Source organism: Serinus canaria, chromosome 6 (assembly GCF_022539315.1).
Source record: "Serinus canaria isolate serCan28SL12 chromosome 6, serCan2020, whole genome shotgun sequence".
Taxonomy (NCBI): domain Eukaryota; kingdom Metazoa; phylum Chordata; class Aves; order Passeriformes; family Fringillidae; genus Serinus; species Serinus canaria.
Window position 1 is genome coordinate 2,636,513 of NC_066320.1, and position 27,931 is coordinate 2,664,443.

General features: G+C 46.9%; 2 protein-coding genes across 2 annotated transcripts in view; one reads left to right on the forward strand and one right to left on the reverse strand.

Moving 5' to 3' along the window:
• Window positions 1–562: 562 nt before the first annotated feature.
• Window positions 563–5,711, forward strand: PCBD1 (pterin-4 alpha-carbinolamine dehydratase 1). Its single transcript, XM_018923920.3, has 4 exons — window positions 563–685; window positions 3,540–3,671; window positions 4,002–4,082; window positions 4,596–5,711. The coding sequence occupies exons 1-4, from the start codon at window positions 683–685 to the stop codon at window positions 4,692–4,694; spliced, it is 315 nt and encodes a 104-aa protein (XP_018779465.1). The 5' UTR covers window positions 563–682; the 3' UTR covers window positions 4,695–5,711.
• Window positions 5,712–6,434: 723 nt separating this feature from the next.
• The window catches only part of SGPL1 (sphingosine-1-phosphate lyase 1), a 32,172-nt gene continuing 10,675 nt past the window's right edge, over window positions 6,435–27,931 (reverse strand). Inside the window, exons 3-14 of the mRNA XM_018923914.3 lie at window positions 26,700–26,767; window positions 24,239–24,386; window positions 22,893–22,972; window positions 21,473–21,601; window positions 14,549–14,637; window positions 13,758–13,863; window positions 13,220–13,318; window positions 12,318–12,467; window positions 11,161–11,399; window positions 10,492–10,638; window positions 9,495–9,615; window positions 6,435–9,413 (exon numbers count right to left, since the gene is read on the reverse strand). Of these exons, the coding sequence (XP_018779459.1) occupies window positions 9,273–9,413; window positions 9,495–9,615; window positions 10,492–10,638; window positions 11,161–11,399; window positions 12,318–12,467; window positions 13,220–13,318; window positions 13,758–13,863; window positions 14,549–14,637; window positions 21,473–21,601; window positions 22,893–22,972; window positions 24,239–24,386; window positions 26,700–26,767 (1,517 nt within the window). The 3' untranslated portion in view covers window positions 6,435–9,272. The remainder of the gene's footprint in view (window positions 9,414–9,494; window positions 9,616–10,491; window positions 10,639–11,160; window positions 11,400–12,317; window positions 12,468–13,219; window positions 13,319–13,757; window positions 13,864–14,548; window positions 14,638–21,472; window positions 21,602–22,892; window positions 22,973–24,238; window positions 24,387–26,699; window positions 26,768–27,931) is intronic.

Genomic DNA, 27,931 nt, shown 5'->3' on the forward strand with positions numbered 1-27,931 from the left:
TCATACACCTCATCCATGGTGCACAAATTCCATTCAAACACAGGATTCTGTCTGGGCAGGGTCAGCTTCTTCCTCTGAATCCTGACGTCCTCTTCAGGGCCGAGTGAGGCAGGAAGAAGTTCGTTTCTTCTGATAATGGAGCAATAAATTCCCTTTCTCTGATAGATTTGAGGGTCCTGTGGCTGCTCTCTGGTGCGAGTACCTCATTCCTTTCTTGAAAAAAAAATATCCCACATACACAGTTTCTATTTTAACATTTTGTTATATCCTAAAACTATATTTAACACACTACTTAAAAAAAATTTAACACAGTATAACTTTCTAACATAACACATATAATATTCATTTGAATATTTGTAAAAAGCCAACCATAAAATAAGCATTTTTCACATTAAGGGAGCGACTCGCAGGAGTGGGGTGCGCGACTCGGGGTGCAAAACCCATCACGACTTTGTGGTGCGGCGCTTCCCAGAGACCCCGTCCGCCTATGCCCCGGTCCCCGTGAGGCCCCACAGGCAGGTGGCCAGGGCTGGGAAGGCTCGGCTGGCCGGGGGTGGACCCGGTGGCCTCGCCACGCCTCCGCTGGCCCGGAGGAGCCGCGGCCCCGGCGGGACCCGGCACGGCGCGGAGCATCCATCCCGGGCGGGCACGGAGCATCCATCCCGGGCGGGCACGGAGCACCATGGTAAGTGGCTGCTGGGCAAGCCTGCTGTGTGCTGTGCCTTTCCTGAGGCAGAAATGCTCCAGCGGCAGCCGGAGTGTGCGAGGAGAGGCAGGAGGAAGGGGAAAGGACGGAGCGCTGCGGTTAATCAGTAACGCGCAGCTCCGCCGGCTGCTGCTGCTGCATTTCCCTCCTCAGGCTCCTTCCTCTGCGAGGGGGAGGGAAAGGATCGGCCAGCAACGACCCCTCCCCACATTCTGTAGGGCAAGGACGACCCCCGCGTGTGCTCCGTCTGTACAGCCCCGCAACGCACCCCGGCCGGCTGGAAATCGGCTTTTCCACCGCAGCAAAAGAGCTTTGTGGAATACAGCATTCCAGACTGCCCCCTGTGCCTTCTCCTGGCTGGAAATTCTACCTTTCGTTAGGGAAAAATTGTTCTCTGGGAGGGTGGGCAGACCCTGGCACAGGATGCCCAGAGAAGATGTGGCTGCCCCTGGATCCCTGGAATTGTGCAAGGGCAGGTTGGACACGGCTTGGAGCAACCTGGGATAGTGGAAGGTGTCCCTGCCCATGGCAGGAAGTAGAACTGGATGGCCTGTAAGGTCCCTTCCCACCCAAACAATTCCATGATTCTATAAAAGGAAAGATTTTGGAGCAGAGGGTCCAAGGCCAGGTTGGACATGTTTTGGAGCCACCTGGGATAGTGGAAGGTGTCCCTGCCCATGAACTGGATGATCTTTAAGGTCCATTTCCACCCAAACCATTCCATGATTCTTTAAAAGGGAAGATTTTAGAGCAAAGAGGGTTCAGATTCTCCCAATTTCCCTTGCTGGTTCCTTTCCCTCTGTTGCACAATGCATCTATTTGGTTTCCTGCTTGCAAAAAAATCCCCAAAAATTAAAATCCCAACATTTTGGCAGCTGAGAGCCAGCAGAAGAAAACAAAGTAATTTCATTTCCCTAATGAGAAGAATGTGTTTTTAAGGAGTTTTTAAGCACATGAAAGCATTAACATGCCATCCTGACAAAACCAGCAGGCTGGCTGATGTCCTGGGGTGGGGAAGGATGGATTGGAGCAGGATGGAGGGCAGGGGGTGCTCCAGGCAGAGGGTTTGCCCTCTGACACAGCCAGAGGAGTTGGCTCTGGGTGCCAAACCTCAGCCTGCCCATGCCTCCCGCTGGTGCTGGGAGGAGCTGGGCTGGAAAAAGCCCCGGGGGCCATCCTCCCACAGAGTCACAACGGAGAAAAAGAACAATTACACCACATCCCTTTGTTGCTGTGCCCGGGGAAGGCTGGTTTGGAACCCTGCATCCATACCCTTCTGCTCCAAGCTACAACCCCAGCTTTCACCTTTCCCCTTTTTAGCCCTGATATGGAGAGGTTTCAGCCCCTGGTCCCAAATCCTGGTGCAGCCCCTGCCCTGCTCCCTGCAGAGCCCCCAGGGGTGGCTCCCTGCCAGCAGAGCCATCCTCTGTCCCCTCCTTATCCAGTTGCTAAGCTACCTGTGCCCGGCTTATCTCACCATCAGCAGGGAAGGGCAACGGCTCCGGGTTTATTGAGCTCACTCATGTTTGCTCACTGCCTTCCCTGCCAGCACATTTGGGGGATGGGGAGGGGGGTGACACAGCCAGGGCTGCCAGGATGTCATCCAAAATATGCAGAGGCAAGGAATACCCTCCCCAAAAATCCTGCAGCTGCAATGCCAGGGGACAGGAAGCATCCCACCCCCAGTGACACTCTGGCACTCTCTGTTCCAAGCATCTCAAGGGGCTGCTGATCAAATACCCACCAAAAAACCAGGCCAGATTTGTCAGGACTCACATCCAACTTGCCACACTTGGCTCTACAGCACATAAAGGAAAATAAATTGCAAAGAGGTCTTTATCATCACCAGCTGGAAAGATCAACTCACCCAAACCTGCCAGAGCTCAGGGAGTGTTTGGACAATGCTCTCAGGCACATGGTGAGATTCTTGGGGCTGTCCTGTAAGGGGCCAGGAGCTGGAGTTTTATGGTCCTTGTGGGTTCCTTCCAACTCTGAACAATCTGTGATTCTGTGAAAGAATTTTAATTGCCAGAACATGACATTTCAGAGAGCTGTGCCCCTTTGCACTCACTCCTGCCTTCCCTGCTGAGCCAGAGCAGAGCTGGCCCAGGCAACCCCCATCCCCAAGAGCTTCATTTTAGTTTCATCTCTGCCTATAAACACTCCTCAAAGCCAAGAACTCTGCTTCCCCACTATTACCCCTTAAAAACTAAGTACCAGCAGCTCTGCCCAAGGCAGAGCTCAACCACAATCCCTCCCTGTGCCCTTTGTTCCTCACAGGCAGAAACAGCCTCTAAAAATCCATTGTAATATAAAGGAGAGAGGGGAAAAAGGAGCTGAACTGCAGCTTAGTGTGACTCATCTCTGATCCACACTTCTTTCTCCTCAAAAGCAGGTCCCCAATAAATAAATAAATACATAAATATATAAATAAATAAATAAGCCCTGCTGCTTCAGGAACCCTAAAGCAACTCTCAGATCTAGAAATGATCACAAGAGCTTCTGCTTTCAAGTTGTTGATTGTTTTTCTTTTTTTTCCCCAGAAGATTATATGTAAAAGAAAATGTATTTTGGAGTTGACCTTCACACAGGTATCATTTCTTAGTACCTCAGGCACTGTGGGAGGTGTTGCAGGTGAGAGGACAGAGGGGACCAGCTGGACTTCCTTGGTACATGCAGGATGTACTCCAGGCAGGGAGCAGAGGACACTGACATTCCAACCCTCCCACCCACTCCACAGCTGCAACTCCCCAACCCTTGGGATGCCTCATTGCTCTCAACATCTGCTTCATCCCACTTCTGCCACACTGACCTGCTCCTCTTCCCTCTCCAGGCAGGCAAGGCCCACAGGCTGAGCACGGAGGAGAGGGAGCAGCTGCTGCCAAACCTGAGAGCTGTGGGGTGGAACGAGGTGGAAGGCAGAGATGCCATCTTCAAAGAGTTCCACTTCAAGGACTTCAACCGGGTACGAGCACCGGGGGCAAGCAGTTCTGCACACTGGGAGTCCCCTCTGCAAAGCTCAGCCAAAGAAAGCCCTCTGTGTCTCTCCTGAAATGGAATGGCTGAACAAAATAACCTCCCCAAGGCACCCAAGGGCTCAACCCAGCACAGAGTTTGTCTGGGAAACACTCCTCAGGAAGAGGAAAACCCATAGAAACTCCCAGAATAGCACAGGCCTTGCATTTGGGTGGGTTATGTAGACACAGGCAGGGTAAAATTAATAGTAATGGGGGTGAAAACCAATATATGTTGCAGGGTAAGTGGTTCAGAGTTAACTTTCCTTCTTACCCTGCAGGCCTTTGGCTTCATGACCAGAGTGGCTCTCCAGGCAGAAAAACTGGATCACCATCCTGAGTGGTTCAATGTGTACAACAAGGTAAGGAACACAATGGTGGGGACAGAGCAGAACACTTCAGGGAGCAGCTCCCTTTTCTGAGGGATAAAACAGGAGCAGCAAGTGCTGTTCTCATCAGCAGGACCTCTTCCCTCAGATGCTATTCCCATATCACAGCCAGCCTACAGCTACCACAGATCCTTCCCTCCTCCTTTTATCCCGTCCAGCTGAGCAGTAGCTGCCAAAGGCTGGCACCAGCGTTGCTTTTTAAAATCTGTATCAAGCAGCAGCCACAGGAAAAGCTTCTGGGGAAAAGAATGAGTTGAAAATGGGCACAGGTGGCTGCTGTGACCAAGGCAGGGGGGGCAGTGACAGCTTGTGGCCAGCATGAGCTGTAGGAAGGAGAAAAACCAGGCAAAGTGCCAGAGCGCCTCTGCCAGCCCAGGGAACATTGCTAACAGGTTTGGAGCTACTGCCTCATCAGATGCAGCACTGAGGAGAGCAGCCCTGCTGTTTCTGTCAACAACTCTGGGCCTGTCTGTCTGTCTGCCTTAGGTTCACATCACCTTGAGCACCCACGACTGCGGGGGTTTGTCGGAGCGAGACATCAACCTGGCCAGCTTCATCGAGCAGGTGGCAGCTTCCCTCTCCTGACCAGGGATCCACCAGCCCAAACCCCACTGTGCCACTGTGTCCTGCCTCCATGGCTGCACCCAGAGCCTTTTCCCTCTTCCAAGCTAGATCCTGGATCCAGACAGCCCAACAGTATGCCAGCCCCCCCCCAGTGCAGCTCAGATGGATGGAGGCACTTCTCAGGGTGCATGTATCCATCTCTGCTCTTGCAGGTTCCATCCTTAAACCCGTTCCTTAGCCATGTGATCCCACAGCCCCAGCTGCTGAGCCTCTTACCAGGAGTCAGTCGTTTCACAGAGTCATGGGATGGTTTGGGTTGGAAGGGACCTTAAAGATCACCTCGTTCCACCCCCTGCCATGGGCAGGGATGCCTTCCCCTATCCCAGACTGCTCCAAGCCCCATCCAACCTGGCCTTGGACACTTCCAGGGATCTCCAGGGGCAGCCACAGCTTCTCTAGGCACCCTGTGCCAGGGCCTCACCACTCTCACAGGGAAGAATTTCTTTCCAATATCCCATCTAAACCTATTCTGTGTCAATCCATTTCCCTTTACCCTGTTACTACATGGTACAAAGTCCTTCTCCATGTTTCCTGTCGGTTCCTTGAGGCACTGGAAGGCTGCAATGAGGTCACCCCAAAGTTTCTCTTCTCTGGGCTGAGCAGTCCCAATTCTCTCAGCCTTTCCTCATAGCAGAGGTGCTCCATCCCTCTGATCATTCTGGTACCTCCCTCCTGATTCGCTCCAACAGGTCCATGTCCTTCAAGAGTCAAGTTACACCAGTAAATCTGTCCAGAGCCTGCCCCCATCCTGCCCCTGTTGTTGCTCCTTACCTCCTGGAATGTGCTTTCTGCCTAAAATACGTTTTGTGACCCCTCTGGCTTCTCTGTAGCCAAGCAGCAAGGTACTGTGCAGTCTGTCATTGCTGTAACCCCTCTCCAGCAGTGTTACATCAGGCACGTGGTCTTACCCCCACTGGAGCCAGCCTTTCCTAGGATACCAACCGAAAATGTTTACAATAAACATCTCATTGAACCTGATGGCTCTTTGCAAAGAAGCCTCACTGACCAAATGACCCCAATAGGTTTCCCCAAGGGCAGGTACTGCACTGACTGCTCTCAAGAAGGTGCTGCTGCCACAAAAAAGCTTCACACAGAAATGGCAGGTGCCTTCACCTCAGAGTGACTGGGATCTGAAAGACTGAGAGAGGTTTAAAGCCAGGGCAGGTAAAAACTGCTTGTGTAAAATCACAGCAGTGCCACAGCCAAGGCACAAACACAGGGAAAGGACAACCAAAAGGCACAAAAGCAGCAGGGCAGGGGCTGCTTAGGGTGGAATACTGCCCAAAATGAGGTTGTGGGTGGATTTGGTGGTGCAGGATCTTCACTGATACAATGAACAATTTCATGTGAAACCAACAGCATTTGATTTCAGCAGCACAGACTGGGGAAAAACACTACAAACATCCAGTTCGAGCCTTTTTTCTTCTCTCTTTTTAACCCTTTAAAGTTCTACAAAGCATTAATAGAAAATCCATAGCTCTTTTAACTTGCAGCATCCTTGAACATCACACACAAGACGCAGACACGGACACCACCTTCATTTAGACAGAAGGACAGAGCAGCCCTCAGGCAGAGTTAGTAAGATTCATAGACCCTCCCTGCCATAGACCAGGCTGTGCATGAGCAAATTCCAGGAACAACAGGTCTACATTCATTCAGACAAGCACTGAAGCAGAAAAATAAGAGCTCGGTGAGCCTAGATAGCTAAATGCACCATTTTAATTCAAACCAGGCCCATTTTCACCATTTCTCCAGCTATTTCAGCCTCCAATTCAACCAGTGGCAAATCAGAGCAAAGCAGAAAGCTGCCATCAGATCAACTCATCCTGTTTGTCCATTAAAAAGTCCTCATGGATTTATTGGGCAAGGTATTATTGTGTTGTACGCAACCCTTCCGCTCCCCTCTCCCCCAAGTCATCAGAAAAGTGCAGATGAAATCCATGGCATGAAGACACACATCTCTTCTTGGTCCATCCCATTGGATATTCTTCATTCTAGTACCTAAGAACAGGTGAATCCCTTGGGAGTGCTTTGTACAAGCAACAAACTGAGTGTCCCGCTTGGATCACCAGGAAATCCTGCAGGAATTAACAGTGGCAAGGATCCCTCCAGGTCTAAAAGTACCATCCAGTTTCAGAGCATAATCCAGTTCATCAAATTCTTCTCTTTTTTTGTCTTTAAAACAATCACACAGCCTGTAAATCTGTTTTTCCAGGACCATTTGGCATGATAAAGTGGATGCAGATTACATGTTAGGTGACAAGGATGAATAAAAACTACACACCAGGGAATTACAGTGGCCTATTCCTGACCACAGGATTACATTTACACCATAGGACAAATACACATGGAACAATTAAACCCACAAATATTATTAATAAGCAAAGCCCAAAACAGAATACATTGACTTACAAATAACATCTTCAAATACATCCAAAAGTGTGAAATGGAGCACTGATCTGTTAGATCCACCTACCTCCTGGGAGGAAAATGCAATCAGGCAAGGAAGAGAAGGGAGTTTCGCTCTCCTCCAGCCCACCCCAATCCACCCCTTCTTTCTTTTAAAGCAGAAACAAAAAGAGTACCTCCCTTTTTTTGTTTTGTTTTGTTAAATCTCGGTTCCAAAGAGAACCATCACAGTAGCCAGACACTGAAGACTGTCTCCAAACTCAGAGATACAGTAATGGTCACACTGGCAAGACCTTGAGAGAATAGGTCCAATACAAACTGCCAGAGCTGATATCACCATCAAGAGACTCTCAGGCAATTCAATGATTTCAAAAGGGCTCAGAGACTTGCATGAAGTCATCAAGCTCAGGGCAGATGGCCAAATGCCAAACGTGTCTCCTAGCACAGGGAATAAAGCTGTTGGAAAGCCAGGATCCTTCCCACAATGGCTGGACTGGTTTGTGCAGGAGCTGGCCAGTGACCTTCTCATTCCTCAAAATTCCTGTGCTTCAGCCAGGTCCAGCTTCAGGCTAACAGGCTGGAGCAGAGAGATGCCTTCAGATGCCCTGCACAGGACTGTGCAGACACGGCATGAAGTCTTCACACCCACGTGTGGGATTCTGCCTGAGAAACTCTGCTCCATGCAAAAAGCTGAGAGGAAACATGGGAAAGCCCTGCAGGAGTAACTCCAAGGCTACTTGAGAGATTCTGGCTTGTCCTTGAGGCCACAAGGCTGCACTGGGAAAACACTCTCACCCTAAAAACAGCAGTGAAAAACAGGAAGGCTGAGCCACGTGCCCAACGCTGGAACAGCTCCGACTTGCTGCATCCTCCCCTCTGCTTCTCCCAGCATCTTTGTAATACTGTGAAGGGACTTGGCTCATTACAACTACTATCCTACCTAACAGGCAAGGGTGCTTCTTCCTCTGAGGCCAGCCTGCCTTTGAGGTTTGTTTTCAGAATTAGTACCATAAAGAAACGACCACAACCAAGGTCGTGGTCAAACAGCTGAACCCTCCAACCCTCCCTGGCCTGCCACAAAAAAAAAAGCCAGAGAAGCATCAAGGCACAATGGTGAATGCCCTTTTGAGAATGTGCCTTAAAAGAATCAGTGCAAAGAGCTGAGATTACTGCTATTACAAAAGTCACCTTTTTGATACTAAAAGACCGTGGTAAAAAAAAACCATCTGCGCACGACGTCCCTGGCTGTGACACATGCCAGGGCCTGGCTGGCTCTGCTACAGCATCGTGAGGGGACAGTGTAAAACCTTCAAGTTCTGAACAGTGAAATGAGCTTTGCACCTCCCTCCAGGTTTGTGCAAGGGAAAACAGCACTCCTGGGTGGTCAATGCATGTCTTCTACAAGAGGCAGGGGAGCAGAACAGCCACGATGTACCCGGGGTTTTCAGTACCTTCCAGTTCCTCTCCCTACACCACCTGCTTGGTTTCTGTTTCTGCTGTTGTTCAAGAGATTCCAGAAAAGGACTTTGTGTTGTTTTTTCCTCCCCCTCAGCAGATATTGATTGCAGTCTCACTCAGATTTCAAAGGGAGGCCATGACTACCTTCCCTCTGCCAATTTATCAGCTCTGCATTACACAGATAGAAGGCTCCCAGCACCGTCTGTTAAAAGCAGCAGCTTACAGCAATAGTCAAGAGAAAACAAAATTTCCAATTTACTCTCTGCCATTAACTTCCAGGAAGACTGGAGCCTTGGAACATAGTGTGAGAACTCAAATTTAACACTTGGCTGGACACTGGCTGAATACCAGGTCTGAGGAGGAGAGACAACATGGAATGAAGGGACATGCAGAATACCTGAGGAATTTGGAGCTGTGGAATGGGCATTCAATTCACCATCAACAGCCATGATGAAAACAGGCAGGGGGGAGGGAGGAAAAGCCCTAAAACTGAAATTGGGCATGAAAACAATGCAGATTTCAGAACAGACTAAGACAGGGAAGGAATTCTTCCAGATCAAGCCACCCTCGGACCTGCAATTGTAGGAACAAAGGAACTGCAATCTCTTTCCCTAGGAAACCTTTGGAACCACCCCAGTGCTGGCTGGCAAGGCACAGAGTGTTTTACTACAGTCAGTGGTGGCTGGGAGAGCCATTCATGTGCTTTTCAGTGCTGAGAACATCCGTGCTGTAGAGGCCATCCAGGTAGGCCTGGGAAATCTCTGCCACCAGGCTCCTGTCTGGGACGGACTGCGCCATTCCATAGATGGCTCCCTAAGCAGAGAAGAGAGGCTGTTACACAGGAGAAACACCCTCAGCCCAAAACACCCCCTCACTGTGTGCTGGCCTCCTCACCATGCCCGTGGTCTTGGCATTGAGGTCCTTCATGATGTCCTGGATGCTGTCCCTGACATCCTGCAGGAACTGCTCAGCCACGCCAGGCTTGGTGTGCAGCTGCGTGATGCAGAGATGAATGCTGGGCAGGCAGGGCAGAGGGCAGACATTAACCACCTCCAGTACACACAGCTCCATCTTTTCTGAGCCCCCAACAGCAGCTGAGCCCTTCTGTGGCCAGTGATAACTGTGGATCTCCTTGAAACAGCATTCCCACTAAGGGTAATCCCTGCAAAATGCTTGCTAGAGCCAGCTCCTTCTTCCTTCCTTCCTGACTTCACAATTAGGTTTAAAGTCTCTCACCTCATTCCAGGTAACTCTGGTGAGAAAAATGCAGCTGCCTGCAAGCACAGGGACCCCTGCCATCATTTCCCTCTCCTTCCTCTGCAGCTTCTAAGCCATCACCAGAAGGAAGCACCCCCCTCTGAGCTATCACCTCAGGCTCCCTGGACTTCACTTCCCACAACCACTCACAATTTTTTTCAGTGCAGTGCAGTTGCATTTGGGAACACTGACCCCTTCTGCCCACAAAAGCCCAATTTCCCACTTAAGGAAAGTCTCTGACATAGATTAATTTTCCATTGAAAATGATCAGCCATTCACTGTTGTTTTTTTAATTTCCTTCATCTTCAGTAGGCAGGAGGAAGACAGAAAAATAAACCAATCAATCTACAAACCCTCAGTTAACTAAACATGAGATAGAGCCTTGGTTATTTACATTTTTCTGCATGTATTAGAGGTAAACAGAAAGTCCTCTGCCAGGCTCATTAAAATTACTATACAGCAGTGAAGATAAAGTAATAATGGCAATTACAAAAGTGATTCCTGCTCTGCAGTGGAAAATTCTACATACAATTTATCAGCTATGGACAACAGTACTCAGCAAATCATGAGAGCTACATGGCCTGAAGTTGAGCACCTTGCCAAATACATCACTCCCTGGTCTCCACACACTCACCTTGGTGGGAACTGTAGGACGTTCAAGTTCCATCCTTTTGCAGATAGAAAATTAGATAATCGATAGATGTCAAAAGTGTCTGAGCCAATGGAGAGGACAGACACCTCTGGCTTCCCAAAAATGAAGATGCTGTCGATTTTTCTCAACCTTGAAAAGAAGGAGGAGAAAAGAAATGACTGATCAATGTTACAGGGTTCAAACATTCTGTCCACCCAGCTGGAGTCTTAAAGGAAAAGCTTCAGGAGGGAACAGATGGCAGCACATGCCCACCCAAAAATCATGCGCCCAGCCCAGGCCATTGGGACTTGCCAGAGGACCTGGGTCATTACACACCCTAAAGTCAAGGAAACTCAGGAAAAAATTGAAAGGAGAGAAGACAGAAAGGCAAGAGAAGACAGAAAATCAGCTTATTTTACATAGCCACCCAAGCCACCCAACAAGGAGAGTACAACCCTTCTTTTGTCCTCCCCTCCAGATTCCCCCTCAGCCATGGCTGAGGCAGAAGGAATTCTCAAAGCCAAGCTGAATGAAGGTGCCTGTGTCCCTCAGCTCTCTGGGCAGAAACAAATGTTCTCCTAGAACTGCCCAGCAGGTAAAAGGAAAAAACAAACCAAAAGCAGTTTGGGAGGAGGGTTCCAGCAGGATCCAATCCCTGAGGCACCCACGTACTCAGACTCCAGGAAACGAGCTGTTTTAATGATCCTCTTCGTAGCCTCAACGTAGCCCGACTCTCCGATGTGCAGCAGGGTTGCCCAACATGCAGCTATGATCCCACCAGGCCTGGAGCCTGCCACGGAGGGGGAGGCATAAATTCCTCCTTGCCAGTCAGGGGCTACGAAGAACTGGTACTTCCTGTACTCCTTGTCACTGTAGAGCACCACCGAGGAGCCCTTGGGAGCATAGCCATACTGCAAGGGGCACAGAAAAGGTTAGAAGGCAGCAAGAGGGCACAGGAATGCATCCAGGTCCTCACCAAGATCCCATCTGTTGATCTGCTGGAGAGCAGAAGGCTTGGGACAGGCTGGATCCATGGGCAGAGGTTCAGCAAGGCAAAAGTGCAAGGTCCTGCCCTTGGGTCACAGCAAGCTCCAGGCTGGAAAGCTGGAAAGGGCCTTGGGGTGCTGGTGACAGTGGCTGTACATGAGCCACCATGTGCCCATGTGGCAATGGCACCTGGCCTAGATCAGGAATAGTGTGACCAGCAGGATCAGGGCAGGGATTGTCCCTCTGTGCTGGGGACCCTTGAGGGCTGTGCCCAGTTCTGGGCTCACCCTGGAGGGACTGGAGCGTGGCCAGGGAAGGAGCCCCCAGGAGGAGCTGAGAGAGCTGGGAAAGCAGCTCAGCATGGAGAAAAGGAGGCTCAGGTGGGACCTTCTGGCTCTGCACAACTCCCTGACAGGAGGGCACAGCCAGGGGGTGTCAGGTTCTGCTCAGAGTAAACAAGTGACAGGACAAGAGGAAACAGCTTCAAGTTGTGCCAGGGGAGGTTAAGGTTGGAAATCAGGATAAATTTCTTTGTGTAAGGGGAAAAATGGGCTGTCAGGGTTGAAGGGGCTGCCCAGGAAGGTGGCAGAGTCTCCATGCCTGAAGGTGTTCATGGAATGACTGGATGTGGCACTCAGTGCTCTGCTCTGGTTGATAAGGTGGAGACTGCTCACAGGTTGGACTCAATCCTGGAGGTCTTTCCTAGCCTGAGGGATTCTGTACAGCCCCTACCCCTGCACCTCAGTGCTCCTCCACACAGTAGGGAAGAAATGCCTGAAGGCCAGGATGTCAACAGCAATCACATCTCAAAAATGAAAGCCCTGGAAGACCCTTCTCCTCACCTTGTGGGTGTCAGCAGAGATGCTGGTCACACCTTCCACACGGAAGTCAAAGGGACGCTTCAGGGGGAACCCTGCCTTGTCCATGAAAGCAATAAGGAATCCACCCAGGCAGGCATCCACATGGAAGGGGATTTTGTACCTCACTGCAAGCTGTATGTGAACAAGAAATCAAAATTATGTGGCTGGGACACCCCAACTCCAGTCACCAAAACGTATTTGGCATTTCAGTTAAATGTTCACTGAACCCTTTGAGAACATCACACCACTATCAAGTTGTGAAGGACAGGAGATGTGGAAGGGCTGGCTGGCTGTGGGATGCCTTTTCCTGCCTTCCACACACAGGAAAAACAGTGTGGCATTTTGGGAGTTTGCTGTGTTTGCCAAAGGAATGTGACAACATTGTCTGAAAGGAGTATCCACAATAAAATAAAAGGGTGTGAGAGCCAAATGAACAGAAGGTCAGAGGCCCTGGCTGGTCACATACACAATAAATAACTGGAGCACAGAGAGGAAAGAAATCAAGAGGTTGTGTTCAGAAAATAAGATCCCAGCCCTTTGACTCCTACTCTCTCCACACATTTTTCAGACTTCCACACCAATTTTGCTACAACCAGCAGTCCCTAAATCAAAGCCTTTTCACCAGTTGAGCCATTTACGTGTTCCTTCCTTTTAGGTAGCAAAGCATGAGCACTTCTGGTTGGTCACACATTCCCCCTCAATCCCAAACTGCATCCCACAAACCCTGCTGTTGGCAAACACCTCATTTGAGGACAGTAATGCCCTTCCAGCCAGTGGGATCCTCCCACCAAATTCACTGCTCAGCATCCTGCAACCCCTCCAACCCTTCTTGTGCTGGTTTTACTGCTACAACACACAGATTCCTACAGGTAGGGGTGCCTTACCTCTGCCACCTCTTCAATGGGGTCCATAATTCCATGTGGGAACTGGGGAGCAGAACAGACCAGCATGGCTGTGTTCCTTGAGATGGCTCTCCTCATTGCCTGAAGATTTAAAGAGAGAAGATGCTCACATTCCATTTACCAAGTGCCATCCTGCCAAAAAAGATAAAGGGTGAGAACGTGCAGATCTGGTCTTAAAAACCAAGGCATGAAAGAGTACAGAGAGGAAAGCAACGAGCTACAACCACTCATCCACTGGGAAATACCATCATTTTTTTTGTTCACCCTCCTCTGAAATCTGGGGCTATTTATGAAATACATAAATGACCTGAGTCTAAATGAACCCCACGGGACAAAGGGATAACATCCAGTTATTTCAAATACAACTTCATCTGCAATGACACTTACTCATGCTGCTTTTCACTGTTTCCACAAAGCATTCCTCTCTCTTTATCCAGTGACTCGCTACCTGGACAGGCAAATTTCTTGCCTAGCTGCTGTGCAATGTTAATTTCCTCACAGAGAGAGACTAAAGTGATACCTGAACATCCACTTCCATAGCCTTGGTCAGAGGTATTTGGATCAGCTTCATCCCAAAGTAGTGTGCTGCCTTGTCAAAGGCAGCGTGGGCACTCACAGGGACCAACCTGGAAAAGGAACAGATCAAATGAAAGCAACATTTGCTGATTCCCATCTCCAGTGGCAGTGGCTGAACAGCCTCAATTAACCCTGTTTTCTGAGGCCTCACATCATTATCAGAGCCTTAAATGCTGGAGAGGGAAGAAAAGAACCACCAGTGTTTCATTTCCTTTAACATTTTCCCCTCAAAGCAATTAACTAGAAAAATATTTCCCATGCACCATCTAGAAAAGAGGCAGCACATTAGAGACAGCAAATCCTCTATCAGCAGTGTAATGATTAGCACAATTCCTCATTTGAGCTCCAACCAGCCCAACTCCAGCCTCAGAGTTTTCAGGCTAAGCCTTCTTTGATGTGAATAAATCAAACCCCTTGAACACTTCAAAGGGCCTGACAGTCTCTGCTCAAGTGCAGAGCTGATCCAGGCAGGCTGTCTGGAGAAGCAGACAGGTATTGCCAAAACACAGCTGCCCCAGCAACATCTGTGCCCCCCAGGCTGCTTGCTTTAAAACGTCCTGTGCTTTTGAACTCTTCTTTCCACACAGGTTTCTCTCCTCCAGACAGAGATGGACAAGGAAGAGGTGGCACTGTGCTATGAAATGAAGGATTATTGAGGTCCAGCACCATCTCAGCTCAAGGGGACAGTAAATCCCACAAGCCCCCAAAGGAAAAAGCTGTGGTGGCACCACTCACATTTCTGGCTGCTTGATGCCTCTCTCATAAGCCAGGTCTCTGTATGCCTTGCAGGCCATCAGGATGCTCTCAGTGCCCCCAGATGTCATCTGTCACCAGAAAAGAAACAAACAAGGAAAAATAACAATGGGAGTTACAGGAGGGAAAAGCAAAAAGGGGATGCAGGAACAGCATCTCTTGCCTCTGCTTCAAAGTGCAAAGGACAACTCAGGGTTTAAAGGGCAGCAGAAGTCACTGAACAGCATAGGACAGCTTTCTGACACTCAGCTCAAAAATGCACATTTAAATGCTGAATCCTCTATTTAAATGGGATGGGGGAAAGGGAAAACAAACAAAAAGTATAGATCTCCAGAGCCCAGCAGGAGGGAACCACATTGCACAGTAACCTCACAAAACTACTGGTACTTAAGCTCTTGATTACCTGGGGATTGTTTATCTGCATTACAGATTAATTATGCCACGTATACAGAAACAACAAAGTTGACTCTGTGTTAAGTCAGCTGCAGTCCAGCAGGGTTTATTAGGTCTGGAGCAGTGCCACACTGAGGCACAGAGTTAGCTCAGGGTTGGCACCACACCTGAGCTGCAAAACCTTCCCAGAACCTGGAATGCTGCAGGACTTGGAACTCTCCCACCTCCTCCCTGCTGAGACCAGCCCAGGTCTGCTCCTAAGCCCTCAGGGACACAAGGAATTTTACACCAGGAGGAATTGGTGCATTCCTGTCCCCAGCCAGTCCAGTCAGCACCCACACCACCCACTAAGGCTGCTGTCCCAGCCCTCTTCACCCTGACCACGGGGTTTGCATCAGGAGGTGGAAGAGAGGGAGGCACACACAGTTTACTGTTGCATACTTGAACTCAAGAGCTGGTGCAAATACACAAATTAAACTCTTTACAGGAAGGAATTCCTCAAGTGGAAGGTCTCTTGTAGGTCAGCTTCTATGAGTTCTGGCATGCAGGGGACACTGAGTACAGCCTTCCCCAGTAAAATTTTAACCTGGGAGAACGTGAGGTTGGTTTTTCAAGCAGTCTGAAGGACTGACTTATTGGGTGAGCCAAAACCTGAGGATATGGAGTAGCTGGACAGTTATACAAAGGCTCACATAAATCAGGAATCAAAACCTACTTATATTGCTTATGGGGGGCAAATTTTGCTCCTCAGACCTGCTGCACCAACTGCAACTTCCCTTTTTAGCCTCTTTCCTCTCAAAAATAAACATAAGAAGGAGCCAATGACATTTGTATGCCTTATGACATTTGGGTTTTCCTTAGGTTTTTCCCTGCTGACATGGCTGCAAACTCTGAAAATGCCAAGAAGTGTGACTGTGTGGCAATGACTAAACATGAAATAGAGATAAGGAACAAAGTTCACAGCCTGCCAGGATTTGTTCCTAACACAATCCAAGCCAGCAGCAGCTGCTGCCACAGGCAGTGTGCAAGCAACTGTCACACCATAGACAATTCCTGCTTTTTGGGGGAAGTTTAAAAGCAACAGCTGTCAGAGATAAAACCTAACAGAGCTTCTCACTGGATAAAGACATCTCTGCATTAATTATGGAGCAAATGGATGGCAGCAGGAACATAATGTTTTAAGGGTTTTATGGCCTGTGCCACTCACTTCTCAACACCCTTTATGAATAAAGATCTCTCAGGTTGTGATTATCTTTGGAGAAAAAAAAAAACCAGCTGGTGATAGACTGTCTTCCTACTGGGTGGGAGAAGAGGAATGGGATTATTGCATACTTGTACCTATCCTTGCAACACTGCTTAGGATAATGATTGTGAAAACTTTGCTAGGAAGGACGTGGGGATCTTGGGATTCGTGTTACTGAACACCAGGCCTGCTCCTGGTTGGGCAGCATTCCCCATGCTCACCTAGATAATCTGCTCTTGAAAAAGCAGACTCTGTACACTCTTGTTCCCATTTCAGTCCTAACACCAAAACACCAACATCTTGCCTTCATTTGTAACAAGGCTTTCCTCTAAGTCTGGCTCTATCATGGGAATGCTGAGCCACACAGTTTTTGGTAGGTCAGATCCGACACTTGTCAGCAGCCAGTCACATGCAGGGGGTGGAGAAGCATCCAGGATGAATCTTTTCCCAGACACCCAGACTGGCAGAAGACCACACAGAGAGCTTGTTCAGACAGCTGAAAATCCACCCAAAAAGCTGCATTTCAGCCAGCTCAGCTTCCTAAACTGGCCCACAGTCAGCACACTGTGAGTCTCAATTACAGAGGTGCCCAAGCCTGGAACAGCACCTTTAGCCCAGCACAGCTCTAACACCTAAATCCTCTTGATCCACATGGATGATACCTGTGCATGGAGGCTGCTCCTTTACAGGAGGCTTTGTCAGCTCAGCCACTGACAGCAAACTCGTTCTGCTGCAGCCAGAGCCTGAATCACTGTCACAGGATCCAACTTCCCCTGAGGCGCCCGGCCAAGGCTCGGTGATTCAGCACCCGCCCAGGGCTCACGCACATTCTTCTCTCCCCTCAATGAAGTCCACAGGCTTTTCCATGCCATGGGAAGAAGGGCTGGAAACAGGCATTGTTTAAGCAGCTCTGCAGCCCTGCACTATCTTCAAAGGCCAGGCAAAGTGTGGGGGAAAAAGGAAAGTAAACAGACATTTTGTGTTCTTGATTTATTTGTTGTTTTGTGAATGGGAGGGGAGAGGAGAGAGCACAGGGAATAAATATCCCTCCTGCTTTCCAAACTCAGTGTATCACTTCCATTGCTCCCTCCCTCCAAATCCCAGTGCTCTGGAACCTCAACATTACAACAGCAATAGGAGACATGGTCCCTATTCCAGGATTCCTTTGGCCACGTCACTGTCAAACTGTCAGATATTAAAGAACCACTTTGGTTCCATTTTCACCTAAAAACATCCATTCAGATCCTGGAGACAAAGCTAACCAGAAGTTTCACTGAGCTGAACCACACCATGAATTTTAAAAAAAAAAAAAGCAAACAACAATTTATTTCTAGGGTAACACAGTAAAAAACCACACCACAATCCACTGCATGGTCATAATGTTGTGGCAGCCTCCCATTAAACCCCTGGAAACCTGCAGGTTGTAAAATTCCACACCTTGTGTCTCTCAAGGTGACCTGCTCATCAGTACAGATAAAATCTGACAGACCTGCACAGTTTACACCCCCCTCAAGACAGATCACTCACATCTCCCTACTTCAAATGTGTAGCCAAAGTTTGTAAGCCACAGAATTTGGGGAGAAGACACAAAATGGGTTTCTACAGGAAGCTTGGGCTTGCATCTGCTGATTTTGCCTTCTCTCTCCTGTCCTCAGCTGTAGAATAGGTGGAAGAAGAGTTCACAGAGAGATCCACATCAAATACACACATGTCTCACATGCACACAGAATTTTCCCCTACACTTCAAAGCTGCCCTTTCTTTTTAAAGTTCAAAAAGCTACTAAAAACCAAAAATACTGCAGCTTGCATAAAAGTGTTGATTTCTCCTCAAATTACAGGGGAAATCCACACAGCCAACACTGCAAAACAAAGCACCTTGTGAACATGAACACATCAGACAAGAACAAACTCCCCTGTTCCCCTTCTATGTGATGAGCTTGATTAGTCCTTCCAAATCATTGCAAGAATGTGATTAGAATCTTCCAGGCACCCCAACTCACTGATTCCTGTCTCTTTGCACTTGCATAACACAATTAAAATAAGAACAATAGTAGTAATTACTGAGAAATAGGAAACATCCATCCACTGCTGGAAATGATTACTTTTAAAACTGCTTAAAAACTTGAAGCATCTCCCAGAGCAATTTAAGGCAAAGGCATGACTGAACCTCCCCAGCCACCAGGGCACTGTTAGAGCTTTTGTGCCCATGTCAACAAAAGGAGAATTACAGCCCACATGGCTCAGCTAAAGGCAGCTCCTGTAAACAACACAAGCTGCTCATCTGATTAAACATTCAGAAGTGTAAAAGACACAGTTTTATGAAACACACCAAAAACTTTCAAAGAGGAAGCTCCCCAGGGATCCTGCTGAGGGAGGTGTCCACATGACACAGGACAGGACCACACAGAGATCCCAGGCTGCTGAAAACCTTGGGAACAGCATGGATGTGTCACTGGGCAGCTTCTCCCAGGCTGAGCAGCAGAGTGTTACTGCCACAAAGTGCTGTGGAAATCAAGCACAAAGGAAGTGAAACTGCCTCACTGAGAAGTCCAGACAGAAACCTTTTGGTGCTTTCCATGCAGCACAGATGCAGACACCCTCTGCAGAAACACCAATGGGTTCCATCTGCCTTCAGGAACCACCACCAACAATTTGCTCAAGCAGTCCCTGCTGCTTAAACCAGGTTAGTAAATCCAGTGGACAGGGCCCTGGCACTATGACACTCTGCCTCTCAGAGGTGGCAGTGAGGAAATTCAGGGGGGAAAAAAGCAGTTGTTCTAAATTTCAACACTGCAAAAGTTCAATCAAGTAAACCCAGAGGCCTTCTCAGTAGAATGAGCCAGCAGCCCCTCTTGAGCAGATTAAAGATAACTCAGAGCATTGCACCTGCCCTGGTTTAGCATTAAAACCTCTCTGCTTTACAGTCTCACCAGTTCTAGAAGTATAACTGCAGCACTGAGCCATCAGCTGCACCAGGGCCTTCCCAAGACAGAAAGCAAATCATCAGTTTGAAAAAAAAAAATCCTCTTTTTAATTGAGTTTGCAACTGTCCAAGCCTCCAGAAATTATTCTGAAATGTAATTCAGTTCTGGGGAGAAGAAAAGCAAAGAAGAGAAGCCTTTGAGCCCAACTACTTAAAGAGCATGTGACCTCCATATACCCACCCACATCTCTCCATCAGTGATCAGCAACTCTGACACTTCACAGTCAGGAAGAGCAGTGGGAGGAAGACAAGAAGTCCACCGGAAACACTCACTCAGACATGGTAATTACAGGGGTGCAATTCATCTTCTGTTTCTGGCTGATCAACTTTGCAGCCCTCTCCTTCTCCCTGCCAAAGGGGCTGTGTTCAAACAGCTAGGACAGAACTCCACAGCAGGCTGAGCCCTTCCTTTGCTGTGTGGCACCATCCTCAGGAGTGAGAGGAGGACAGAAGGAAAAGCAGGGTTCCCCAGAGTATATTCATGCAGGTCTCAGCTTGGCTATGCAGTTTTTAACCTGTTCTGACCTTCTCTCAGGCAATCCCACTTTTCCATTTCAGTGGGAGAGCACCCAAGGCCAAGGCTGGCACCTTTACATCGTGTTTTACATAACAAAACCCCAAGGTTCCCCGTGCAGGCTTCAGCAAGCAAAGTTCCCCAAGCACCCACCAGGGGCACAGAGCTCTCTGCCTGCTGTGCCAGCTGATGTCCCAACTGCTGACAGAAACCAGTCCCAACAGCTTCATGCCCAGCCCCTGCCCCAGTCCGGGGATAATCTCAGCTTTTCAAGCCAGGAAGCAGCTGAGCTGAGGTGAAATGGTTTTTGTAAGCAAAGAGGCACATTCCTCCTCTAAAACTTGTGAAAAATGTGTGTTTTCTGATTGGCTTTTGGCAAATATTCAAATGAATATTATATGTGTTATGGTAGAAAACTATGCTGTATTAATTTTCTTAAGTAGTGTGTGAAATATACTTTTATAACATAATTTTAAAAATGAAACTATGTATGTGGGATAGATTTTTACAGAAAGGAATGAGGTAGCAGCCACAGGACACACAAATCTTTCAGAGAAAGAGAATTTATTGCTCCATTATCAGAAGAAATGAACTTCTTCCTGCCTCACTCAGCCCTGAGGACACTGTCAGGATTCAGAGGAAGAAGGTGACACTGCCCAGACAGAATCCTGGGTTTGAATGGAATTGATGCATCATGGATGAGGTATATGAATATACAACAGGCTGTGGCTTTTAAGGGTTAATCCTCCGTTAATGTGGGGCCTTTTCTGGGCTTATTTTGCCCCAAATGAGGTACCCAGACTGTCTGTAACTCTTTGTTTTTGTTGTCTCCTATTTGTCCTAAATCCAAATTGTCCAAATTATTATTACTCTGATTATATTACTATTTTTATAACAATTTTATTTCTATTAAACTTTTAAAATTCTAAAAACACGTGATTGGCGTTTTTCACAAGCTGAAGGTGTTACCAGGAATACAGTCCTGAGAAGAACAGTCAGGTCAGAGGATGTCACCTCCACCTCCTCCAAAATGCAATCACATCTTGCACTCCCACACAGCTGAGCTCATCTTCAAAACCACTGAGACCAACTACACCTTCTACAAAGCTACCCCAGTACTCAACTCCTTACCACAAGCAAGCCTGCAGCTGACAGGGAGAGCCCACTCAAGGCCAGCTCAGCTTGTAAGCTCTTGTGTCAACACTGCTTTCCATCAGTTTAAGAACACACATTTGGACTCCTGCTGGGAATTTTACCAAGACTGTACAACTGGTTTGCACAGGAAGGCCACATGAGGCTGGAAATGCAGCTTTCCAGCTGGACAGCTGACAATCCATGCCCATGCCTGCTTGTTGGTGAGTAGCCAGCCAGCCAGCTGGCCTTGCCCTCGAGCTCAGCAATCTGGCAGTCCTCACAGATCTCCAGCTCAGAGATTAAAACTCAGGGCAGCTTCTCAGAGTGACACTTCTCTGTTCACAGTTCCCCACTGACATCCAGCCAGGCTGCATTACACCAGTTCTCTTTTCCAACTGCCATCAAGCCTGTGTCACTTAAGAGAGGGAGAAAAAAAGCTGAAGTAAAGTTTAGAGAACTGTTTCTCTGAGTGAAATTGTGTCTCTCAAGAAGAGGAATTAAGCAACCTCCACACACAGCTGGCATGAACACACCAGAATGAGCTTACCCTCATGATGACCTGGAGAGCACAAGGTGCATTTGCACTTATCAAAGTCAAAAATACCCAGAATGTTCAGGAGGCAAGGACAGGCTACTTACAGCACCACAAGATTTGGGGCCCCCGTGGAAGAGCGTGCAGGCAATCCTCACCACTTCTGCTTCCATCTTCCTCAGACCAGGGAATATATCTGGATGGAGAGGATTACTCCAGGCAAACTCTTCATACACCTTCAGAAAACAAAGAGAGAAAGTTAGACTTGCAGATGAGGCTTTAAGAACTCCCCATGTGCACTCTAGAAGCAAATTAGCTGCATTTTACCCTAAATATATTACAGGACTTAACTGCTCCTGCAAGTAAATGGCACAAGCTGGGAAGCTGAGGAGTAAAATAAAGAAAAAATAAATATTTTTCTAAGGCATTCAGATCTCTGCAGTAGATTCTACAGCACAGCAATATCTCTTGTTGTAAGCACAGATCTAATAGTTTCACTGTTTTTAAAGAAGAACACGTCCTGCAATTGCTTTACACAAATCAGGAGAAAAAAGTGACTTAGCAGAACTTGTTTTCAAATTTACTTAACTATTCTCTTACTGTTAAGAGGGGATTCTGAAGCAGGCAGTAAAGCACAAATGCCCACCCACACCACAAGGAAAGTGGCTGTGGAAACCAGTATTTCATTCCACAACTGTGGACTCAGAGGATACAAGGCTGGAACAGGCCAGCCCCAACCTCCTGCAGTCCAGATCAAAAAGCAACTGTAGGGATGTTAAATAAAATACAGCAAAACAAACCAGTGAATAATCTGCACAAACAAAGGGAATGTTTCCACAAAGTGATCCAAGCCAAGGCCCCTCCAAAAAGGCCGCTCTGAGCTTTGTTTCTCCAAAAGTGGCACAGAAAATGTCAACATGAGGAAGAAAACAGCAACAGGAACCACCAAACAGAGCCTGCTACAAAAACTGCTGCTACAAAAAAATGTTCCCAGGAACAAGAGGGCCAGACTTCCCTTTCTAGCAAAACAACTCTGGAAGGAGATGTACTTGAAAACAAACCTTTAGGCTGTTTAGGTTATTTTGCAGCATTTTCAAAGGCAGGAGTTCCTCAGCAGGTAAACAGACCTCACAGGAACACCACTGAAGCCTGCCAGTGCTCCATTGTCTAAGATTTGGACCACACGACCACACCAAAAAGCATTTCCCAAACCTTCTCTTTTGCTCAAACCAAGAGGAGCTTAGCTTTGCTCAGTGAAAGCTGTTCCAGTACCAGTCTCCAGTTCACCTGTAATTACTAATTACTATCTCGCTCAAAACAGCACCTCATCTGATTAGATCCAGTTATCTCCACGAGGTGCTTTCACAGGGACAGTTAGCTGGCCAGAGTCACACTGCCCAAATTGCCACTAATTCCCCTTCCCAGACTTAAGTTTTAGATCTTCCCTATTTAATCTGGGATGCTGAAACAGCTCTGAGGGGTTTCTGGTCACCCTGAAGATGCAAAGTTGTCCTGCTTGCACCTTACCTTGACCAGCAGGTGGGTGAGTTTCTCTTCACCACTGTACACAGTCCCTGAGACTTTCCCATCCTGCCAGCGTACATCTCCTGCAAGAGAGGGAAGGACACACTGCTCACAAACACAGCCATTCCCAGTCAGGCTGGAAAAACCCCTCAGTTCCACAGAGGAGGGCTCAGCTTTTGAGATCTCCCTGAGTTTTGTGGCCCAGGGACAGCTGTGTGTGAAGCTGAGCCCCTGCATGGTGTGAAGTTAGCAACCAGCAAGTAAATGATAACTAAAGAGTCAGCACATAACCAACATGTAGCTGGAGCAAGCAGTTATATCAATAAATAATCCACTTAATCCCCAGCAGTCTCCTCAAACTGCTGTTCAACCAACTGGACACTAAATTAAAGCCACTTTCAAAGAGCACCCACCACCACAGGAAGCTGGGAAGAGATAGAAAAGCCAAGTTTGTACTGCTAAAATCCACAGTGCTGGCACCTTAATTAAATTTTGCCTAAACTGGGACTTCCAAACAACTTCCAAAGGGGTGGGGGGTGAAAATTTTTTAGAAAATAAAAAAGAACCCAGTGAAGGAAGGAAACAAAAATTTAAGAGAAAATACAGACAGAAGCAACATTAGCAATACAGCAGTAAAAAAGAAGGAAATTGTTCCAGGATACTGAATCATGAAATTGTGTGTTTCTGAATTTGGAGCAGATGCACTATTCTAGCAGAAAATGGAAGGCATTTCTCAAATTTGGGATAGGAGCAGGGCAGCTGTATCTTCTCCCCTGGACAGGAAGTCACCCAGATTTGCTGATTAAGAGTAAGAGGCACACAAATCAGGGGGAACATGTTTACATGAGAGAGGCAACTCAGATGAAGTGTCAGACACTGCTTGTGTAGACTCGAGCCAGGAGAACATCATCATCACTCTCCCTTAAAAGGCTTTTTCAAGGCACAAACCATTGTCTCTCTTCACTGAGGTCACAGTCTTGGAAATTCCCTAACAATTCTACTTGGAAATTGCTTTTTTTGACTGTGAGTATTTTCTGGGGCTTCACATTTCTGGTAAAATGAAACATCAAGGCAACTACTCTGAAATGGAATCCAAAAAGAGAATTTCCTCCACATTTCTCCTCTCCTCAGCTCTCCCATCTCCCCATCAGCCTAGGAAGGAACAGAATTTCCATGTAAATACCTGAACACAGCACTAGAACTCATGAATCTCAGTCACAGCCACAAGAAAAACAGACAAAAACTTGCAAGGGGACAAAATATTTAAGCTGAAACCACGAGCAGGAGTCACTGGGACTCATTTAGGAGAGGAAGTGTCATGTGTGGTGTCTGCTGCAGTACAGACCCACCTTTTGAGCTGTACTCTTTCATCTTCTGCAGCACTTCAGGCTGGCTCATGCCTTGTTCTGGCAGTGCTTTGATATATTCCCTTTCATCTTTCAGGAAGGATAAACTGGAAGTGACATCATTCAAGGCTTCATCAATCTTCTTTTGAATCTAAAAAGAAAGAAAAAAAATAAAGCCTATCAAACTATGGCACTGGTCAAATTTTAAATAATTGCTGAGTGTGTGCAGGACAGGACCTGCTGCCTGCATCTGTGGTGCTGATGGAGCAGACAGGAACTGCTCCACTGGGAGCTTTGACCCCTTTCCTTAGTGCTTGAGAAAATAAAACTCAAGGAAAAAATCTGCATTTTTATCCAGCAAACCTTTTCAAGTCAGAGTTTTTAATTTGTAGAGGTCTTCAGGAGCATTGGTTTGTACTCTGCCTCCTCTACCCCCACGCACACAGCTTAGAAACTCAACTCACAAAAACAGAGACACAATAAAGAAATCTCCACAAGAGGAGATTTTCTTTCTTCCCACCCACACCCTGCCCTCAGGAAACCCCAGACTTCTTCTCTCAACACATTCTAAAGGAAGGATTCTTCTTCCAGGCAACACAGGTGTTGGGATACTGACTTTTGGACATTGGAATGCCTCAAAGTCAAGGCCTCTTGTGAGCACCTGATAAGTTATCAGGTATCAACCTACCAAAGAGCAGGAAGAGGACACAGATAGGACACAGCAGGAGTGCTCTGGCACAGGGGAGCAGGGTCAGCCCTGGGAAGGGAAGTCTGGACACAACAGGGATTGTGTCAAGTGTCCTTTTCTAACAGGCAGGCAAGAAACATAAGCAGAAGAGAATTTGCTTGATCTTGAGATTTGCTACTGAGGTTAGCAGGTAAAAGCTGGGGCACTTCACAGGCCAGGAGGGGATTTAGTCCCTTCCAGAGGGATGTGAGAGAAACTGGAGAACCCCTTCTGTCTCCACAGCAAAAAGAAAAAAACTCCTGTGTGTCACAGTCACATTTTCTGAAAAATATCTTGGCCCAGGATTTTCTCCTGGGAAGCAGAGAAGCCTCAGAGAACAAGGAAAACAAATTCTTCTCACTTGCTTCTCCTGTGTTGTGCTCACATGTGGAATGTGTTTGGAGATTGTTTATCCAACAGGTGATTGTTTCATTGGTTTTTGCTGTGAATTATTCTGTCTCATTGGCCAATCAGGACCAAGCTGTGTCAGGACTCTGGAAAGAGTCAGGAGTTTTCATTATTATCTTTTAGCCTTCTGTCTGTATCCTTTAGTATAGTATTCCTTCATATAATATAGTATCATAAAATAATAAATCAGCCTTCTGAGAACATGGAGGCAGATTCATCATTCCTCCCTTCATCTGGGAACCCCACAAATACAATTCCTCTGTGCTGCTCTGTGGATAAAACTGCCTGGAAGAGATGTGACCCCCGGAATCAAGGTGTAAATACAGCAGCACAGCAAGCGGCAGGAAGTGCAATCAAGTGTGATGCCGTGGTTTAGGAGGTGAAATAAACCCAGCTGTGCATTTCTTCAGCCCCAGTCCTTAGCCTGCTAAAACATGCTGACAGTTGTGGTGTCAAGTTTTTATGGACAAATAAAGAAAACAAAACAAACAAAATAAAAAAAAATTTAAAAAAAACCCAAACAAAATAAAAATAAAAATAAAATTTAAAAAAAAAAAAAAAACAAACAAAACAAAGCCAAAACCAAACAACCAACCCCCCCCAAAAAACGTCAAAAAAACCCTCAAAAATCAAAAAAAAACACCAAAAGCCCAAAAAGAACCAACCCCCCCAAAAAAACAAAACAAAAAATAAAAACACAAAAAAAAAACCCACCATAAAAATATCCTAGAAAACCCCAAAAAAAAAAACCCCAAAACAAAGCAAAAACCCAAACACCAGCTCCCAAACACAACAGCACCTGGGTCATTTAATGATTACACAAAGTGCTGATATCCTTCTGCTAACTTTTGCTAATAGTTATCTGAGCCTTGAACAAACCATGGCCAGCTGCTTGGTTAAAATAAATACACACTGCACAACAGTGTGGAATTGCTGTCAATGGGACAATTGCTGTCTCACACTCCACAATGCTTCAGAAGCATAATTCCAGTTCAATCCTGTCCCTTCTTCCAGAATGAAAATCATTTTCTTAAAATCTAAAAATGAGGAAATGTTACTGGAGAATTCACTCACTCTTGGTTAATATAAACAGCTCAAAAGTTAAAAAGAGGTGGAACCCCCTTATTATGGGAGTGGTGCTATGACATAAAGATTGGGTAGAAATTACATCTGTCATTAAACCAGGAGGCAGCAGAACATATTCCAGATGTATGTCCTGGATCATTAGGATCACAGTGACATGACAAAGATGCACTGAACTGTATATTCTCCAAAAAGAGCTGAAAAAAGGACCTGGAATAGTCCTGTAACACTTGTTCAAATACTTACTATAGCCCCAACAAATGGCATTTTTCTCAGCAGTTTAAAGAACTGTTTTTTAGTTCGGGATGTCAAACCTGAAAGACAAAAGGCAGAAAGGAACCTAAGAAATAAAAAAACAAAACAGAAACTTCTGATGCAGCTCGTGATCCAGGCTCAGCATTCCTGATCCAAGCTGAAATAACACAGGGTGAGACAGATGAGTGGATCCAAGAGCAAGGTTTTCATGGATGGACCATGCCATGGAAACATCTGGACTGCAGGAATCAGTTATTTGTTTCTTACTTCTTGGGAATTCACACCCACGTGTGGAATTTTAGAGGAAAAAGAGGGATTTCAGGGTTTGCTAAAGGTGAGGAATTATTAACATTTCCTACCTCTTCAAAGCAGAATAGTTACTTAAAAACGAAACTACTGAACAGTGTGAAACAGGCTCCCAGACCAAAGGAGGGAACAGGGACATTGGTGACAATGGATTTGCCCTGTTTGATGCACTGGGAAGTGACTCAGGTGAAGGGGAGGGACAGAGGGAAGGGCAGAAATTCCACCACAGCACAGACTCAAGTGAGAGAAGCCACTGATGACAAGCACTGGAAAACTCCTTGGGTAGCTCCAAAGGCAAAAATGAAATCTGGATGACACAGATGCTTTATAGCCACCAAAAATGCCTTCCCAGTCCTACCTGCACAGCAGCAGTTACAGGACAAACCAAAAAATAACTAAATGAAGTTTAAAAATCAACCATTTTAAGACTTTGCAACTTTATCTACACTTCATACACATTTCACTTCAGATATACAATTTGAAAAGCTACCAAGGACACTAATTGGCACATTCTGTAGTAAACACTTGTTAGTGCCCTGTTAATAACATTTCTGTTGCACATCTCAGTGTGCACACTGTTCCATCAATAATTTTCACAGCAAGAAAAGACTGCCAACCCCTGAAAAATTCTGACAGTCTGATCAGATCTCCTAAGAGCTAGTCCATACTTAAACAAAATACATTGGGGAACAGTACAAATACTAGCTAGGAAGATAACTGTCCTGAACAGAAGTTTCATTCCAGACATTCCCACTGTTCAGCTGCTTCAGAAACAGAGACACAGAAGCAGACACCAAGTTAAAAACTTGGCTGTTTTTAACAAGCTGCCACCACAGTGCTACCCCAAGGCCTGTGGGAACTGAAATGCATCTCAGAGGGCATGGCCTGAGTGACCTCAGGCCATCACACAACCAGAG

Excerpts from the sequence above, each read along its gene's own strand:
- PCBD1 (XM_018923920.3), top strand. Across the intron at positions 3,672-4,001 it reads ACTTCAAGGACTTCAACCGG|GCCTTTGGCTTCATGACCAG; the intron begins GTACGAGCACCG and ends CTTACCCTGCAG. Across the intron at positions 4,083-4,595 it reads GGTTCAATGTGTACAACAAG|GTTCACATCACCTTGAGCAC; the intron begins GTAAGGAACACA and ends TGTCTGCCTTAG.